Source organism: Mandrillus leucophaeus, unplaced genomic scaffold (genome assembly GCF_000951045.1).
Source record: "Mandrillus leucophaeus isolate KB7577 unplaced genomic scaffold, Mleu.le_1.0 Scaffold501, whole genome shotgun sequence".
Lineage (NCBI taxonomy): Eukaryota > Metazoa > Chordata > Mammalia > Primates > Cercopithecidae > Mandrillus > Mandrillus leucophaeus.
This window is the reverse complement of record NW_012105377.1, coordinates 1,351,239-1,370,783: the sequence shown is the minus strand read 5'-3', so window position 1 is coordinate 1,370,783 and position 19,545 is coordinate 1,351,239. Positions and strand designations below refer to the sequence as shown.

At 42.7% G+C, this 19,545-nt stretch overlaps 1 protein-coding gene across 1 annotated transcript in view; it reads right to left on the bottom strand.

Moving 5' to 3' along the window:
• Positions 1–7,140: 7,140 nt before the first annotated feature.
• PREP (prolyl endopeptidase) overlaps positions 7,141–19,545 on the bottom strand; it is a 163,697-nt gene continuing 151,292 nt past the window's right edge. Inside the window, exons 11-15 of the mRNA XM_011996081.1 lie at positions 16,410–16,546; positions 13,091–13,185; positions 10,105–10,236; positions 9,428–9,584; positions 7,141–7,874 (exon numbers count right to left, since the gene is read on the bottom strand). Of these exons, the coding sequence (XP_011851471.1) occupies positions 7,580–7,874; positions 9,428–9,584; positions 10,105–10,236; positions 13,091–13,185; positions 16,410–16,546 (816 nt within the window). The 3' untranslated portion in view covers positions 7,141–7,579. The remainder of the gene's footprint in view (positions 7,875–9,427; positions 9,585–10,104; positions 10,237–13,090; positions 13,186–16,409; positions 16,547–19,545) is intronic.

Genomic DNA, 19,545 nt, shown 5'->3' with positions numbered 1-19,545 from the left:
GATAGGACACACAGGAACCTTATTTATATAAATTTTTATTATAATTTGTCTGAAATATTTTTCCAAAAGTGGTATTTAAATACGCATCTGAATTAAGACAAAAATACAACTTACCTTAAATTTTAAAGTAATCTTTAAGAGGGAAAAATAGTCACTGTATAGTGGAGAGACTAGGGAGACACCACCTTAACCAAGTGATCCAAATTGATGTCACCAGAAATAAGACATATGAACACCCTGTGCCCCTCATTAGGACGCACTGAGAAGAGCACAACGTCACATCTGGGGTATTCTTGCTAAAACTGCATAACCTTGGCTGGTGTGCGGTGGCTCACGCCTGCAATCCCAGCACTTTGGGAGGCTGACGGGGGTGGATCACCTGAGGTCAGGAGTTCGAGACTAACCTGGCCAACATGGTGCAACCCTGTCTCTACTAAAAATACAAAAATTAGCCAGGCGTGGTGGCGGGCACCTGTAATCCCAGCTACTCGGGAGGCTGAGGCAGGAGAATCGCTTGAACTCAGGAGGCGGAAGTTGCAGTGAGCTGAGAACGTACCATTACACTCCAGCATGGGTGACAAGAGGGAAACTGTCTAAAATAAATAAGTAAATAAATAAAAAATAACACTTAGCTTAAAACACATACATTGGGCCGGGTGCGGTGGCTCACCCCTGTAATCCCAGCACTTTGAGAGGCCGAGGCAGGCAGATCACAAGGTCAGGAGATGGAGACCATCCTGACTAACACGGTGAAACCCTGTCTCTACTAAAAATACAAAACATTAGCCAGGCATGGTGGCGGGCACCTGTAGTCCCAGCTACTCTGGAGGCTGAGGCAGGAGAATGGCGTGAACCCCGGAGGCAGAACTTGCAGTGAGCTGAGATCGCGCCACTGCACCCCAGCCTGGGCAACTCCATCTCAAAAACAACAAAAAAAAACCACATACATTGTACAGCTATACAAAACTATTCTTTTTTCATGTATATATATATTTTTACTTTTTAAACCTTGTTAACTAAGACACAAACACACACATTAGCCTAGGCCTACACGGGGTTAGGATCATCAATATTGCTCACTGTCTTTCACTGTACATCCTTCCAAGGTCTTCAGGGCCAGTGACGCTCATGGAGCTGTGATCTCCTATAACAGTGACTTCTTCTGGAAAACCTCCTGAAGGCCTTGCCTGAGACTGTGTTACAGGGTGGCTTTTTTTGTTTTTAGGAGTATCCTCCAAAATGATAAAAACTATAATATAGTGAACACATAAACAAGGAACAGCTGTTATGATCAAGTATTAGGTACCGTACGTACTTGTTTGTGCTAGACTTTTATACAACCGGCAGTGCAGTAGGTCTGTTTACAATAGTATCGCCACAAACACGTATGTGTTGCACTGTGACATTAGGGTGGCTATGATGTCATGAGGTGATAGGAATTTTTCAGCTCGTTATAGTCTTATGGGACTATCATTAAACAACGCAGTCGTATGCAGAAATGTTATGTGGTGCATGATTATGTCTTGGATGAATTGCAGAATTTCACACTCCAAGGCAAAGACCAGAGTAGTGATGGAGCAGGGGGTGGCCCTGGTGTTCAGGTTCCTGCATCTTCTGAGGCCTGAGGTCGCAGGCAACCTGGTCCTCTGGAAAAATGCCAGTCACAGTGCCAACGCCTGAATGTCCTGGGGAAATAACTCGGTGCTACCTGTGTTAACTTCCATCATTTTCTCTGGAGTTTTGGGGTGATTATGTTTTGATGCTGACTTTGTTTTCAGGTTAACCTCAGTTTGACTCTCCATAGAGGTGACTGGAAGCCCTTTCCTTTGATGTTTATCAAAGCCTTTAATACACTGGAACTGGAAGACACTATAATATTTTGTCACTTAGATGTAAATCAGTTTCTAAATCATATATTACCATTATGACATTTTGTTTATAATTTCTGGGATTATTTGGCGTTAATAACCTCCACAAATGGCCACCAAGACGTTTTCTCTTGCACGATAAACAAGAGCTTCCTTAGTCACTTCCTTGGCATTGAACGGACCCTCCCTGCCTGTGCCTCCCCCCTGCCTGCTTCTCAGTGCTGCGGTCATGTGGCTGCAGGAGGCCCTGAGCTCCTGAGCAGAGCAAGGTCTGTAAGGTGGATGCAGGGCATATTCTCAGGACACCGTATCAGCAGGCCTGACATTTGATCTACAGGAGCAAACTCAGTAGAGAGAGAGAGGGACAGTTTTGCCTGTAAATGTGAACTCTGACCTAAAGACGGCTGCTCAAAATAGCCCTCATCCTCTTTGCGTAAAACTGATATGCAAGCCTTTATCTCAGTTGCCCTTGGTCACCTGCCTTTCTTACTTGACTCTGCAATTCTCCAGGTGGCTATTCCTGGATGGCACTCATCCAGAAAGGATCATTGCTCCTTTTTCTCTTTATTTCACTACCGGAGATTATTTTGATAACATTACGATTTTACAAACCATAAAATTCATACATTTCAAGTGTACAATTCAATGACTTTTTTGGAAGGTTAAAAAGTTGTGCAACCATTACTGTAACGCAGTTTTAGAACATTTTCATCATCCCGGTTAGATCCTTTATGCCCAAGTAGTTAATTACCATCTTCACCCCCAACTCCAGGTACCCGCTAATCTACATTCTGTCTTTGTAGAATTGCCGTTTCAGGATACTTCACTTAAATGTAATCAGACTATACACAGTCATTTGTGTCTGGCTTCTTTCACTTACGTTTTTGAGGTTCATCCATGAGGTGGCATGTCAGTGATTTCTGTGATGGTGGGTTCCTGCTGCCCCTGCCCCCAAATTCCTTAAAGGTGCTAAGCCACCTGCTCTTCGAATAACCCCCGCCGCTTTCCCCTAGGCTCTCCTGCCGTCTGTTTCCCACAGGGTTGTCGGGTCTCATCTCTCGGTGGCTTCACCTGACTGAGCTGCCTGCCTTCTCCAGCCTATCGTCCAGGCCCCGCCTGGCTCCCTGTTCCCCCACACTGGCTTCCTGCTCTTCCTCCAAAGGTCTGGCTGGTTCCTGCCTCAGGCTCTGCCCATTGTTGCTGTCCCCACCACCCCCTACAAGCCCCCAAATCTTTGCCCAGTGTTTGTCCCCTCATTCTGTTCGGATCTTTGTTCAAATGTTGCTTCCTGAGGTACCCTGACCTCGACTCAAACAGCATTCCTTCTCTCGGACTATTGATTTGCCTCACTTTGTTTCTTCACAGCTCTTTCTATTCCTGTTTCTTGTTAATTCCTGAAATTATACTTTCTGTTTATTATCTTAATAGGCTCGTGGCTATCGTAGTCTGTTGAAGCTGTTATAATAGCATAAACTGGTGGCTTATCAACAACAGAAATTTCTCTCTCACAGTCCTAGAGTCTGGGATATCTAAGATCAAGGCACTGGCAGGTTTGGTGTCTGATGAGGGTTGCTTCCTGGTTCATAGGTGACACCGTCTCCTGTGTCCTCACATGGTGGAAAGGATGAGGGGGTCTCTCCTTGGGCTCTAATATAAAGGCACCAGTCCCATTCATGAGGATTCTGTCCTCATGACCCATCACCTCCTGAAGGCCCTGCCTCCTAATACCATCACTTTGGGATTTACAATTTCAACATACACATTTTGGGGAGGATATAAACACTCAGACAACAGCAGTAAGAGAGCTGTCTCGGCCGGGCATGGTGGCTCATGCCTGTAATCCCAGCCCTTTGGGAGGCTGAGGTGAGTGGATCACCTGAGGTCAGGAGTTCAAGACCAGCCTGGCCAATATGGCGAAATTCCATCTCTACTAAAAATACAAAAAGATTAGCTGGGCGTGATGGCATGCGCCTGTAATCCTAGCTACTGGGGAGGCTGAGGCAGGAGAATCACTTGAACCCGGGAGGCGGAGGTTGCAGTGAGCTGAGATAGCACCACTGTACTCCAGCCTGGGCCATAAGAGCAAAACTCCATCTCAAAAAAAGAGTGCAGTCTCCAAGGCCCAGCTCCTGGGGTTACTGCCCTGCCTGCCCACTTCCTGGCTGGGGGACTCAGACCTCTGCCAAATGGGGAAAAGGTATTATGTGCTTCCTAAAGTTGTGTGAGGACAAACATTCATCCACTCAGAGCGCTTACAGCAGGTGGCACGGGGTAAACACGAGCAAGATAATTTACCATCTGTCTCCTCCCTGGAATATCAACTGGATGAGGGCAGGACTTTTTCTTTCTGCACCTTCAGTTCCTGAGATATGGAGGCAGAGAATGGCTCAATGTTCCTCCTTCATGGGCCTCAGTCCTTATCCCACTGGCCTGACCACCCCAATAGTATGACCTTTGCCTCTTTACAGCAACTCCCTCCAGCTTTCCAGCCTGTCCTTAACCTGCCTTTGAGTCGTTGCAACTCCTTCTGGGCATTAGCTGTGTGGCCTGCTGGGAACTTCCAGAGGCTGGTAAAACTGACAAACCTTGGGAGACTGGTGACAGGCTTCCTTAGTTGAAATTTATCCTTTTCAGACTCGTAGCACCATTTGTGTGTAGCTGCTTAAGCTTTAGTGGGAGTATTTAAGAAACACGATTAATTGGAAAGTTTTATAGTATTCCAGGTATGTACATAGTGCACATAGATGTGACTTTATCTTACTAAGGTAACAAATGCTCTGGTATGTTTAGCAAGGCCTTGTGACAAAGCAGTGAGGCCACCTGTGCAACATGTACAACTAATTTTTTTTTTTTTTTTCAAAACAACACTCCTCAAAAAACTAAACATAGAGGTCCTCTATGATTGAGCAATTCCACTACTGGGTATAAATCCAAAAGAAAGGAAATTAGTATGTCAAAAAGATAGCTGCACTCCTGTGTCTACTGCAGCACTATTTACAATAGCCAAGAGAGGGAATCAGCCTACGTTCCCATCAGCAGATGAACAGATAAAGAAAATGTGGTACATATATACGGTGGAATATGATTCAGACATGAAAAAGACTGAGATCCTGTCATTTGCAGCAACATGGATGGAACTGAAGGTCAATATGGTAGTGAAATAAGCCAGGCACAGGAGGACAAATATCGTATGTTCTCCACTCATGTGGGAGCTAAAAAAGTAGGCGGAGAAAGGGAGGATGTAGAGATTAATGGGTACAAATATAGTTTGAAAGAAGACCTAGTGTTAGATCAGTAGGGTGTCTACAGTTGACAGTAATCTGTGCATTTCCAAATAGCTAGAAGAGAGTAATGATAAGACGACCCTAAGGGCAGAGCACAGGATACAGAAAAGTGGGATCGAACAGAGAAGAATCCCTTCAAGTTCCGGGTCGGAGCCCAATGTCAAGTCTTATTTCTTTTTTTTTCTTTTTTTTTTTTTTTTTTGAGACGGAGTCTCGCTCTGTCGCCCAGGCTGGAGTGCAGTGGCCGGATCTCAGCTCACTGCAAGTTCTGCCTCCCGGGTTTACTCCATTCTCCTGCCTCAGCCTCCCGAGTAGCCGGGACTACAGGCGCCCGCCACCTCGCCCGGCTAGTTTTTTATATTTTTTAGTAGAGACGGGGTTTCACCGTGTTAGCCAGGATGGTCTCAATCTCCTGACCTCGTGATCCACCCGTCTCGGCCTCCCAATTAAAGCTCCCCACACTCCCCAAGATACCTTTAGTTGGTGGGATTAGTTATCCTGTTAAAATCTAGATACAAAAATTAGGTTGGAAAAGAGAACTCCTAACTGGAGGCCAATCATGCTAGGCATTAAAAATGTCTTACTGTATTCCTCATCATCAGTTGCTAAGTGACATTTGAGAGTTGAACCCAGTCGTGACATCTGAAGCTCAGACACTACACACTGTATTTTCTGCTGTGAAGCAGACCTCAGAAAGTATGGTTAGATTCTGTGCAACCTTCAAAATGCTCTGGACTCAGTGGGTACAGCTCAGCTATCTGTACTTCACACAACACAGCTAGTCTAGGAAAGAGGCTGCCTTTGGCTTGACTGTGCAAATGTATTTTCTTTCTTTCCTGCCATGCTGGTCAGCAGTTACACCAAAGCTAGCTAGTATCAGCTTCTGAGTAGATGGTGATGATGATGGAGTCTTGGTATGCAACACTAGCTACTGGCACACTGTTTCCAGAGGGCTTATAGTGAATCATATGTTCAATGACAGCTGTATTATGTACAGTACTAAATAGTAATGGAAAACATGATTCCAGAAGAGAAAAACCAGGCCCTATAGCTGTCTTTCAGTATGCTTGGTATGCAGTGATATGCTTCATAGAAAATGGTATGTCTAATTTTTGACCATAACTTGAAGTAGAGAATGAGAGAGAGCTCTTAAAAGCACATACATGTACAGCTTGGAAGATGGGACTCACTTGGAAAAGTACAAATTATTGGGATAATGAGGTAAATCTTTTAAGCTATTTTATGTAACGTTAAGATACGATATAAAATAATTTTCATATCTGATAAAGCAAGACAAAGGGGAAAAAAACTGTTTCAAGTTAGATCAGCATTTCCCAAACTGATATTCAAAGGAACATTGTTTCATGAGATGTTAAAATGTACGTCTTAAAAAAAATTATATGGATGAAAGTTTAAGGAATAGTATATCTTAAAAAACTTCCCCCCGCCCCCAAGTATAACTATTTCTATTTCCAGGAGTGATCTATGCAAGAGAAACAGCTTGGGAAATGCTGGAATTTGACTGTAAGATACGCTTGGATATATGTATCTGGATAATTTACTCATGTGATCTCTTGGAACCAAGAATCCTTGGTTCCAAGAGTTCCTTGGGGAACTCTGATTTCTAGGAATACTTTGTAAACAAATCAATACACAGACAAATAGGTGAATAATCTGAATTTTCCAGTCCAGTGATTTTTGAAAGAAGGCATCCAAACCAAAAGATGCCCAGATCAGATTTTTACCCAACTAAGTAGTTAGTGTTTATGACAGTGAACCCCCTCTGACAGCTTCATCACCTCTAACAAGGGAGATGGAGTGGCTGAACAACTTATTTTCAAAGCTAACAAACATTCTATGACTTCACTGCTTGGAAAGTAACTTGCTGCAGAAAGGTGAAATGCTTTATTCTCACAGAAAACTCCACTTCTGGAGTCTGCCCCTCAATATGAAGAAACCGGAAGTAAAGCCTGTCATTCTTAAATAACATTTATTATTGTTGCAAAGAAGTCTTCTCCATGAGAACATTTCTCACATTTATTTAAAGATATAGAGGTTATGGATATAGAAGCAAATTTCGCTGAGGTGTTATATATAAGTGTGCCCGACTATGATCTTTAATTCAGCAATCTAATATTCACAATGTGTTTGTTGCCATTTAGCTATTTATCCAAACATGCCTTTTTTTTAAAAAAAAAAAAAAAAACCACGTGTGCCTAGACTGGGTGGAAAAAGAAACGTCAAGGGCTTGCTAAAAAGGAGAAGCCTAAAAAAGATAAAATTCCCACAGCAGTTCTGTTCAACTGTAGTCTGTGAGTGCAGGAATAATGTTCCCGTGGGGAAGCATTATGCCCAGTGGTTTCTCGGTTTGAACGTGGGAAAGCCCTTGAGGTTTTCTGTCGTTGCCAGGAGGAAGCAGGAAACTGTTTATGGAATCCAGTCGATGTTCAGGCACCGCGCTATGAACGCAAACATGTCTGAGACTTCCTCTATCACTTTGGCTGTGGGCTTCCCTGCCCCATGGCCCGCCTTGGTGTCCACGTGGATAAGCAGGGGGTTGCTTTGCTTCCTGCTGCGGCCCACGATGTACTGAAGGGTGGCGATGAACTTCAGGGAGTGAAGAGGGACCACACGGTCATCATGGTCAGCAGTGAGGAGCAGCATGGATGGGTACTGGATGTCATCTGCTTCCGGTAACTTCACGTTATGCAATGGAGAGTATCTGGAAGGCAAAAACACCTTTGTGAGGCTGGAGAGCAACAGTAGAGTTTTATGGCACAGGGACATAGGTAGTTTACTAGCAATGAGGACTGTAGTTAACTAGTATGTGAGTGACTACCACAGACTGTGCTTGCATTACCATTTAGGCCATAACTGGCAAGGGTTCCCGGAAACTGGGGAGCTGTGTCACTTATGTGGCTCCAACTTTGAAAGACTGTAAGAAGGAATCTCACAGGGCTGCTGAAACAACGCAAATCATAGGCACGCTTACTGCCAAAAAGAAGTTTTAATGTCTGTTTACTCATTGTTATCAGCATAGTGGTTGCAGGATACGAGGGAAGTTGTATAGGATTTCAATAATGTTTCAAACGTGTAGCTATACTGAGCATAAAAGAAGTTTAACTGTACTTGAATATATTCCTTTTTTTTTTTTTTTTTTTGAGACAGGGTCTTGGAATGCAGTGGTGTGATCCTGGCTCACTGCAACCTCTGTCTCCCCGGCTCAAGCCATCCTTCCATCTCAGCCTCCCGAGTAGCTGGAACTACAGACATGCACCACTATGCCCAGCTAATTTTTTAGAGACAGTGTTTCACCACATTGCCCATGAACGACTGGTCTTGAACTCCTAAGCTCAAGTGATCTGCCTATCTTGGCCTCCTAAAGTGCTGGGATCACAGGTGTGAGCCACCATACTCAACACCCTCTTCCCCTATTTTTGACCTACCATTTCAGGAGCATATATTCTTTGCTTAACTTAGAAAAGGAGATCCCATATATGGATATAAAGTATAATAATACCTTTTGATTGCTACAGTAACAAATTACCACAAATTTAACAGCATGAAACATCACAGACTTCTTATCTCACAGTTCTGTAAGTCTCAGTTGGCTCAGCTGGGTTCTCTGCTCTGGGTCTCCCAAGGTCAAAGTCAAGGTGTTGGCTGGTTGGACTCTTACGGGGAAACTCTGGAAAAAACCTACTTGCAGTCTTGGGATGTTGGCAGAATTCAGTTGTGTGCGGCTGTGGGACTTAGGTCCTGTTTCCTTGATGGCTGTTGGTTAGGGGTTGCTTAAAAGTTCTAGAGGTCCCGCTTCCTCCATCGTCAAAGCCGGCAATGGCAGGCTGAATCCTTTATATGCTTCCAATTTCTTTGACCTCCCTTTTTGCTGCATCCCTGACTCCAGCCAGAGAATGTGCTCAGCCTTTAAGGGTTTGCATGATTTGGGACCCCTCAGGTACTCCAAAGAGCAGCAGATTAATATCCTGCTCCCTCACAGCAAGCAGTACCTAGATAAGTGTCTGAATAACAAGGGTAGGAATCTTGGGGGGCCATCTGTAGAATTCTCTCCTACCACATTTTTGTAGTTTGTTGCTTTTGTTAAAGACTATATTAAAACAAGACAGACAAGTAGGTATTCCTATGTCTTCTCCAGTAGATTATATGCAAATGCAAGGCACTGAAGGTGACAAGGCTCAAGCACTAATCCTGTGGTCACTGTGTTCAACTTTACATTAAACCACTAACAACATATATATGTCAATAAAACCTTACTTGACAAGCCATTCAAAGTGTTGTTTGCTGTCCGAGCACCCATAATCAGTGGTCCAAGCATGGCCGATGGTGTATTTATGAAACTTCAGCATGTCCATTACTCCAACTTGGGCAATAACACAACCAAACAGGTCAGGTCTCTGATTTGCACAAGCAGCTAAAAACCCAAGGTAGAAAGAAAAGGGAGGCAGTCTATCATTAAACAAAGCAAGGCAATACTTCCAAGCTTCCAGAGCCCTGGTTGCATTTATCCTCAGAGCATAGGAGGAAACCATCAGAAATCACCTGCCCAAAGGCCCCAAAGCTCCCCACCCTCTCCGATATCTGTCAGAGGCGTGGGGATTCTCATCAGTAATAGAGCGTTACTCCCCAAAGTGAATGTTGAAAAGCTTGAGGACTTTCTGGAAACCCTGTATCCCCTCCTCCCATCCTTTCACAGTGAGAAGGGAGATTAAGGGACTTGTTCAAGATCTCAGGACCTGCCCAAGGCAGAATAGGGTCTCTTTGTATGTCATTTATCAGATGCCCAAATACAAATGGTACAAATAGGTTTTGCTCTCCTTATACCACTTTGTGGTCCTATCCACAAAGTAAATCAAGAGCTGCCTACAGATGGTGTATCTGAAAACCCCAAGAGGGCTAACTAGTAAGTACAATGAATAAAATCCAGTACTTACCCACTAAGAGGCCTCCATTTGAACCTCCATTAATAGTCAGCCTCTTGGGAGATGTGTAACCTTCCTTGATCAGATACTCAGCAGCGCACTGAAAGTCATCAAAGCAGTTCTGTTTGTTGGCCAAGATACCACCTACAATGTGCCAAAGTGGAAGAAAGTTAATTAACAAAACATAAAAATCAGTTTAAAGGGAATTCAAATGATAGGGCACAGTTTCAACTACTGATTAACTTAAAAACCACGGGTTAACACTGCATTTAAAAAAAAGCCTCAATTTAAGTTCTGTTATGCACTGTGGAAATATATCATCAATACCACAATGCTAATCCATATGGTGGATCTGTATTTTTCTAAAAGCCTCTAGAACTTAAACAGGAAACGCCCCAAAGGGAACAGATGGTTGGTTCTAAGAGAAGCATGATAATGAAAGGATAGCAGCATGGCATCACAAGGAACCTGTATTTTGGGAAGCTGAACTTACAAGTATAAAGCAAGACCTGCAGCAGTGTTTAGTCCTCTGGGTTGCACCCGGCACCCGAGTCGGAGCTGGCCGTGGGAGTGCTCGTGCCTCCCCTCCCTGCAAAGATGGAGGTGGAAGTGCTCTGCAGAGGCACGCTTCCCACCCCACCTCTGCAGGAGTCTGACATGGTCAGGGATGGGGAGAAAGAAATTCCCCAGTCTTGCTCTCGGTTGTTAATGGAAAGAACCAGCAGGAATTGGGTGGTGAGGTAGTGCTGCCGCAGAGCATCACATTATGGTTTCTCAATTCCAGAATGAAAGATCTTCAACATTTCCCCAGAGAATCTGGGCTTTATCATCTGCAAATCATTCCAGTGTATTAAACCAAACAAATTACTTGGAGAAACATTTACAGGGCCATGAAATATCTATAAGTAAAGGCCAAAAGTCAAAAGCAAGTCCTCAAAGGAACAGATGTCTGAAATCACTGCCTTTGAAATGAACAAAGACCAGACACAGATCTAATTAGATATTTGAGATTAACCACTTCTGCTGAAATTTAATTAAAGACAAAGCAGTGCTACTGAAATGTTTTTCATATCAAAACAAATGTTAAGATTTCAGTAAGAAATTACCAGTGAATTTAGAATAGCTAGGATTACTTAGTTACCAGGAATAACAGTATTTTGGGTAAATGACTATATTTTAAAAAGAGCATTAAATTTTAAAGTCAATTAACAGAATGGAATTCAGATTTACCAGTGTTATATCCTAGGCTATAACTGGAAAAGGTCTATTTCTGGTCCTTTCATCATGGCCTAAATTTTGAGGAACTTTATAAATCAGTCTAAACATAGTCTACTGTTAGCCTTAGTCCCAAGACTGGAAACTAACTTGGTTCTAATTAATAAAAGAATGAGAGAGCAGACCAGGAGTAAAGTTACTCTTCCCTATCAGAGCATGGTGGACATCTGATGACCAAAGGGGTTTTCTGGAGAAGAATCCAGTTCTTTCAGGAGAGGATCCCAGGATCAGGGGACCATCAGTAGGGGGTATGGTACATAAACTACATACAACTTAAATAAGAAATGAGGTGAGTTAAGGGGTTCAGAATTAGCACACATATTTGGGATGTAAATCACACATATGGTATACAGAAATTTTATCCTCTTATCACTCATCTTTTAATATCAGTTTCACAGTATGATTTTAGTGTAAAATCTAGTATCAGCTCAATATTATGCAATGAATTCTTTGCAGTTTCAAAGATAGTCACAGTCAGTAGTTTCTGGGGATGATACCTGGCAATGGTGGACCAGATGGCCAGCCAGGGGCACTCACTTTCACTAAGGTGCACTTGAGAAGTCTGCTGTCAGCCCCTGGGGTGCATGTTGGATGCCCAGGGGTCAGGCCTAAGCCTTTCCTGCATACGGTACCTAACAGGTTCTTACAGGAATCTCTTTATAGGTTTATCCTCATGTTTGCTGATTTGATTTGATGCAAAAACCTCAGGTTTGGGATGGTGTAGGAAACAGAAAGGAGGTACAGATATCTGAAGCGTGGTCTCTGATACTGAGGAGATCCCTCTCACGTAGAGCTGCTGACCAACCCCAAGCACTGGGGGCCATGCTGGTGTCAAGACTGGGGGAAGCACAGAGCTGGTGGAGGTGAAGGTGCTTTCCTGTGTCCTCCCTCCCCTAAAGACACAGGACCAAGACAAGTGAAGAACCTCTTCAGACCACTGGTTAGTCTATGAATTCAATTTCAGATACACAAAAGCCTGGGTGAGGGGTGCTCCACATAGAAAGAAGTGGAAGAGATGTGGTTTTAAAATACAGACGATCATTCAAAAAAATTGTGACCATCTGGGGTATAAAGTTGGGTATTAGTCAATCGGCTACAATACATGCTTCAGGAGGCCAGAGAATGGAGATGGAATAAAACTAGAAAAGAAAAATCACTGTTTTTATGTCTAAAACTCACGCACAATAGAGTCACAGCAGCAATGCTAGGAGGATGCGATTTCTCAGCAATGCCGGGAGGATCTGAGAAATCCAGCAGGAGGATGCCCACACTGGGAACAGAAAGCTCCAAGATTGCTCCTTTCTCTTAAGAGAAAATGACCTGCCTTGACTTCTGTTTCAAGACAGTCAACTCATGCTAAACTATAAAAACAAGGCTAACAGGAGACAGAATAAATACCAAAAAGCTTTCCAAGATTCACTCCTGACAGTGATAATTAAAAACACAACCTATGAGTTAAGCCCCAAAATAACAGGGAATGCTTCTGAAAAATATGTACGTCATCTATTTATTGTAACAAAGGAAAATAAAATCTGAAAAGAGTGAGTTGTTTTTAAGGGGGGGGGTGGTGCCTAAATGTGTCTGATAATATCCTTGTTTTTCATTCATCTAGCCAAAAAGCTTTTCTGCTTCTAACCCCCTCAGCTCATTCACACAGGAGGGATGAGCACAACCTTAGCTTTGATTATGTCAGACTTGTGTTTCTGTAGAGAAAACACCTCACCTTTATGCCACGTCTCTCCATATTCGCCACCTCCTCTGATGTTGGCCACTGCCAGGATACCGCCCATGTGTCTCACGAAAATAAGCCTGGAAACACTGAGAAGCAGTAAAAACAGTTAACCTTCCATTAACTGTCTAGTGAAGACCATGCTCTCTCTCCATCTCAAAAAAGTGTATGCCCAACAACACTCTGAGTAATATCATCAAAATAGGAGCTTGACATTTCTTTTATTGCTTGACTAAAGTGAAAAATACGTAACTTCCTATTAATACTTAACTGCAAAGCTAATATATATACATATTTTTTGAGACAGAGTCTCACTCTGTCACCCAGGCTGGAGTGCAGTGACACAAACATGACTCACTGCAACCTCCATCTTCCAGACTCAAGTGCTCCTCCAGCCTCAGCCTCCTGAGTAGCTGGAATTATAGGTATATGACACCATGCCTGGCTAATTTTTGTATTTTTAGTAGAGACGGGGTTTTGCCAAGTTGGCCAGGCTGGTCTTGAATTCCTGACCTCAAGTGATCCGCCCGCTCTGGCCTCCCAAAGTGCTGGGATTACAGGCGTGAACCACTGCGCTCAGGCAAAGCTAATATGTTTTCATGAGCATTCAGTGTCTTCTTTTTCTACATTGATAAATATTTCACTACACAATTCATAATATAAACAGAGAAAAAAAACAAAACACTGCCAGCCAGGCATCAATGGTGCTGGGCTCACAGGAGGACCTGATAATAGTCCCTTTTATCATTTTTTGAGTTAACTTTCTCTAAACTGTTTAAGTTGGAAAAAAGAAAAAGCTTTTTCTGGAACATGGATTTTTAAACATGTTTTCCAGTTCTACAGAAATTTCTATGGTAAATTAGCCAACACAGGGTGTGCAAGAGGTAAAGGAGATCAGGAATAGAGTTATCAGGGTTGGAGAATATTTTCTAAAGATAAGCAGAAGAAACTACAGCACAAACCCTCTAGGAAACAGCATTCAGTCCTTTGGAAAATTTGGATATTGTTTCCCTCTTCTCTTTCCATGGTGACCCTAAAAGTACTGAGTGACATGCTGTTAATTAAAATTAACTGTGCTTTGAGAACTATTTTGGAGAACTGTGTCACTCTTTTAGTAACTGGGGAAACCATGGGCTTCTATATACTGAAGGCTCTCAATGGTTTGAATGCTAATTTCCTGCATATTGAGGATGAACAGGAAAGGTCAGATGAGTTAGGGTAGATGTATCAGGCCATCCAACCACACCTTATTAGCCAAACTGATGTTTGATCACTTGGTCCTCTCCAAGATTTTCATGCATCTCTGATGGTCTCTCCTGAGACTATTATTAAATGCACTGGGTTCTGGGATGAAAATGGCCCCAGGACTCATCTCTTGAATCCCAACGGGGCAGGCTTAATAAATGCTTGTTGCCCAAATGAACAAAGACAAGTGGTTTTAGCTACAGTAGATCCACTTGGGAATCAGTGTTGTTTTGATCATGGCCCACCTGCTGGGACCCAGGGAATGGGGCTTGAGGTGACTCATTGTCCACTGATGAAGCACGCGTTCACTGCCCCAAACTCGAGCATCGCTGTGAGGTAAAACTGAAGCCTGCATTTTAATACTTTGAGTGATATAAGGATTAGGTTAATATAATACACCCCAACATTTATCGTCTTTTTTATTATTTTTTTTCAAGGGGCAAGGTTGCTCTACCTGAGGCTTGCATTCTTAGACTAATAATGTTAGAGAATAATATGGCATGTAATATTACACAGATATCAATGTGTTAATATTACATATTTGTTATTACAATCATAACAAATCTTGTTGCCTGGGAAACTGGAAAGAGATGGGAAGTCCCCATATCTGGAATGTTGCCTGGTATATGGAGCTGTCAGTATAGAATGAATGAACAGCAACCGTTATGACACTTTTCTAACTAGTTTCCCTTCATTTGCTCATATGATGATGCCACATATATCTTTCGAAAATACTGCTCTACATCGTGATTTTACACAAAGCCTCCCATCAGCTCCTTGCTAACAAAAGGATAAATGCAAACTCTTCAGCCAGTTATTTGAGGTCCACAATTTCATTATAAATCACTTGAGGGCAGGCATCATATTTCATACTTCATTAAATCTAAAATAACGAGCTTCTACAGATATTGAGTGCTCAAAACAAAGTACCAGTGTTCTTGTATTCAACTTCGGGACAGATGGTTGAATCTATTCTGAATTTATGTCCTAGTAGTCACCAGTCCATGAATCTCTTCCCAAACAGAAAAGATCCTGGATGAATCTGTGAATCAGATTTCATATGGGGTTCTATTTAGAAGTTGGCTCAAAGCTAGTCTTGCTGGTGGGAACCTCCTTGTTTTTATTAAAAGTGGTCAAAGCAAATTCCATTTTATACTAGCAATGGGATATTAAAATCAAGTTTGCAAATAACAGAAGATATTTATACCAACAATTGCAAACATATAAATGTAGAATTTTCTCCCTGAACGTAGTTATCTGGGAAATAATCACAGAAACAGCACACAACAGTCTAAAATAGATGATGTAACAGAGTACACAGAAAACATTTATGGCTGAACGTTAAGACAGTCTATTTTAAGACTCTGCTGGTGAAAAATATCATCCGCTAAGAAATCATTCCCTCTGAAGGGAATACTGAAGGTAGTGTGGTGGCAGCAAATGACAAGCACTGAAGAAAGGAGCTTCCTTTAAGACCTCGATTAATACTAATCTTCTGTAGTCATGCAGCCATAGCCTCCCCATCCAGTTCCCAAACAACCTATTACACTGAGGACATTTTTGGTTGTTTTTCAAAATTAGCTTGTAAATGATTCTTCAATTCCTGGTCAAAAATTCAGATAATTAACACATAATCCTGCCCATCTATGAAAACAAGCAGCAAGAATTTTGCAGAACTGTATTTTATTTGAGATAGAGTTTCGTTCTTGTTGCCCAGGCTGGAGTGCAGTGGCGTGATCTTGGCTCACTGCAACCTCTGCCTCCTGGGTTCAAGTGATTATTCTCCTGCCTTAGCCTCCCGAGTAGCTGGGATTACAGGCATCCACCACCACGTCCAGCTAATATTTTTGATATTTTTAGTAGATACGGGGTTTCACTACGTTGGCCCGGCTGGTCTTGAACTCCTGACCTCAGGTGATCAGCCCGCCTTAGCCTCCCATTATAGGTGTGAACCACCACGCCTGGCCAGTAATGTATTTTAGAAAGTTGATTTAGTAGAGCACTCTGGTTTGTTTCCACTATATGGAAAAGATCAAAGACTAGCACTCTGAGTGTGTTCTGAGCTCACCTGTAGTTGGGTGTGATGGATATGTTGAAGCCGCCATAGCCATATAAGAAAGCGGGATGAGAGCCATCCAATTTTATGCCTTTTTTATGCACAATGAACATTGGAATCTTCGTAGCATCCTTGCTAGGGTAGAAAATCTAGAACATAAGAAAGCAGAATATAAGATTTAGCATTACTTAGTAAATACTGCATGCCTTTAAATGGGAAAGATAGTAAATTCTCTCTTTATGATGTACAGTAGCACAATGAAAACCTAGCTCCTCTAAAGGGCTATTTGGTGAAGCATCTTTCAGTTTTTATGGAGAGAATGTAGAGCAGTTTAAAGAGCCTGCATTTGAAAACAGGGAGACCTGCATTGGAATTCTTATTCCACAACTGTCTTGCAGGATGCCCTTCACATACCATTTATCCTCTCCCAGCCCCAATTCTGCATCCCCACATGTGGCCGTTGTGCCCACCTCTCCAGGCCTTCCTGAGGCACACAGAAAACAGGCTTTCCATTCTCTGCTCCTTCTCATCCCTCTCAGTGCTGGGAGGGGCAGATTTGCCATCTTGCCAAGCAACTCAATCTAGTGAGGCTTATATTCCAGAAAACAAATTTCATATTCAACTTCCTCTCTAAATGTTAAGATGCTCGACGTCATTTTTCTATGCTGAACTACTAAACAAATGCTAGCAGCAACAAAAGTTATTAGCTTAGAAAGTTGATGAGGAAAAACATAGAAATCCTATTATTCCTGGTTAAACAAAGACCCTTCTCTCCACTATTGATAATTAAGGTTCATAAAGCCTTCTTGAATCTGGGCTACCTCTGGCAAGTTCAAAGTCAACATCTCCATATCCTTTTGGATAAAGGATTTAAAAAAAAAGGCATAAGGAAGGGAACATTAAAAGTTAGTCAACTGATAAGCCATAGAATAAATAAGCCACAAAAAGCTGATAATGCTTTTTTTCCCGAAAGGAAAGCTGTGAATAGCTTTCTCTTTGTGTAAACATGGTGATTTTACCCCCAAACAACCCCTGGAAAGTGCCCCAGTTTGGAATCATCTTGTTGACCTTATGTTCCAGTCATGGGCATAAGCCTTTACACTTCATGTGACCTGGAGCCATATTTTATCCATAACTTTTTAAGGTAGCAGTTCTGTTGTGCAAAGTTGCCACAAAGTCCATAGAAATAACCATGGGGGGTGGGGGAGGTGTGTGGAGGGGGAGAATGGGCAGGGATGCAGATTTAGAGATAGGAGTTAGAGGACCGTGATAAATGCCTGCAATCTGGTAGTTTTCTGAAACCTGCCAAGAAACAGTAACATAAAAAGCATTTGTTTCGGACTCTACAGAGAAATACTGAGAGATACATTTAAATTTGGCATCTGAGGAATCATGGAGAATACTCTGTTCAGAGTTCAAAATTATCAGAGGGAATACAGTTTTATTTAAAGTTATTTAGTGCCAGTTAGCAGCCACCAATAGAATGTAACTGTGTGGGTAGGTACAAGTAAACACGGAGTAAGAGGAACAAGTTCCAAGGGACTGGCTGGGATTAGTGAGCTAAAATACATAGCCTTCAACTCAAGAGTTAGAATTCAGAGCACTATACCCACAGAGGCAACAGCATCAATGAGCAAGCGAGCAAACCATCTCACATGAGGCTACCTTCACTGAATCATCTGTTCAAAAACTCAAATTCCCTCCAACTACCCCCAGCTTCTCATCTAGTTTCAAATCCAGGTGCAGCTCAATTCTCCCCAGGCTGACCCCTTCTCATGTACCTTGGTCTTCATGCAGCCAGCTGGACTGATACACTCTTCATCCCGGCTAACTGACTCTCAGACCCTCCATCATTCCCAAAGTGCTCTATCTCTTGATGCTTCATGACAATTCAACTTCCTCCTCCCATCTCACTTTTCTTGCTACCACCTGTAAGATTTCTAGTACCTGAAAGCCAGCCTGCAACTCACTTATCTGACTCCAGGACAAAGGCATCCTTGGAGAATGCCACTGAAAGCACAAAGTTCCCATTATCCCCGCAGTTGCAGAAATATATCCAAGCTTTAAGTTGGTGTGGTTCTAATGTTGAAAACAGTATTTTGAATGCAGTCCAAAATGAAAGAACACTGTGAAGATGACTTCACTGTGGGCAAGAAAACTCCTTACAGGAAGTTTCTGTATTTTAGTCTTGAAATAAACATACAGGCATACCTTGGAGATATACTGAGTTTTTGGTTCCAGACAACCACAATAAAGCAAATAAGGCTATAGTTGACATACATTCCTCTGATGGATCTGGGTAAAGTAAATTGAAAACCTTCTAGAAAGGATTTACCATTCTAGACACCATGAAGAACATTCATGATTCAAGGGAGGAGGTCAGAATATCCGCATTAATAGGAGTTTGAAAGAAGTGATTGTAACGCTCACGGATGATTCCGAAGGGTTCAAGATTTCAATGGAGGAAGTCACTGCATTATGTGGTGGAAATAGCAAGAGAAGGAGAATTAGAAGTGGAGCTTGCATATGTGACTGAACTGCTGAAATCTCACGATAAAACCTGAAGTTCAAAAAATCAAATTCCCTTCATCTACCCCCAGCGAGACCAGCCTAGACAACATGACATGGCAAAACGCTGTCCCTACTAAAAACACAAACATTAGCTGGGCGTGGTGGCGCGTGCCTGTAATCTCAGCTACTCAGGAGGCTGAGGCAGAAGAATAGCTTGAACCCGGGAGGTGGAGGTTGCAGTGAGCTGAGATGGTGCCACTGCACTCCAGCCTGGGTGACAGAGTGAGGCTCTGTCTCCAAAAAAAACCGTAACAACAAAACATGAAGAAAAGGCCGGGCAGGGTGGCTCACACCTGTAATCCCCGCACTTCGGGAGGACAAGGCAGGAGCATCACCTGAGGTCAGGAGTTCAAGACCAAGCTGGCCAACATGGGGAAACACCATCTCAACTAAAAATACAAAAAAATTAGCTGGGCGTGGTGGTGGGCACCTGTAATCCCAGCTACTTCAGGAGACTGAGGCAGGAGAATTGCCTGAATCCAGGAGGTGGGGGTTGCGGTGAGCAGAGATCTGGCCATTGCACTCCAGCCTAAGTGAAACTCTGTCTCAAAAAAAAAAAAAAAAAAAAAAAAAAAAA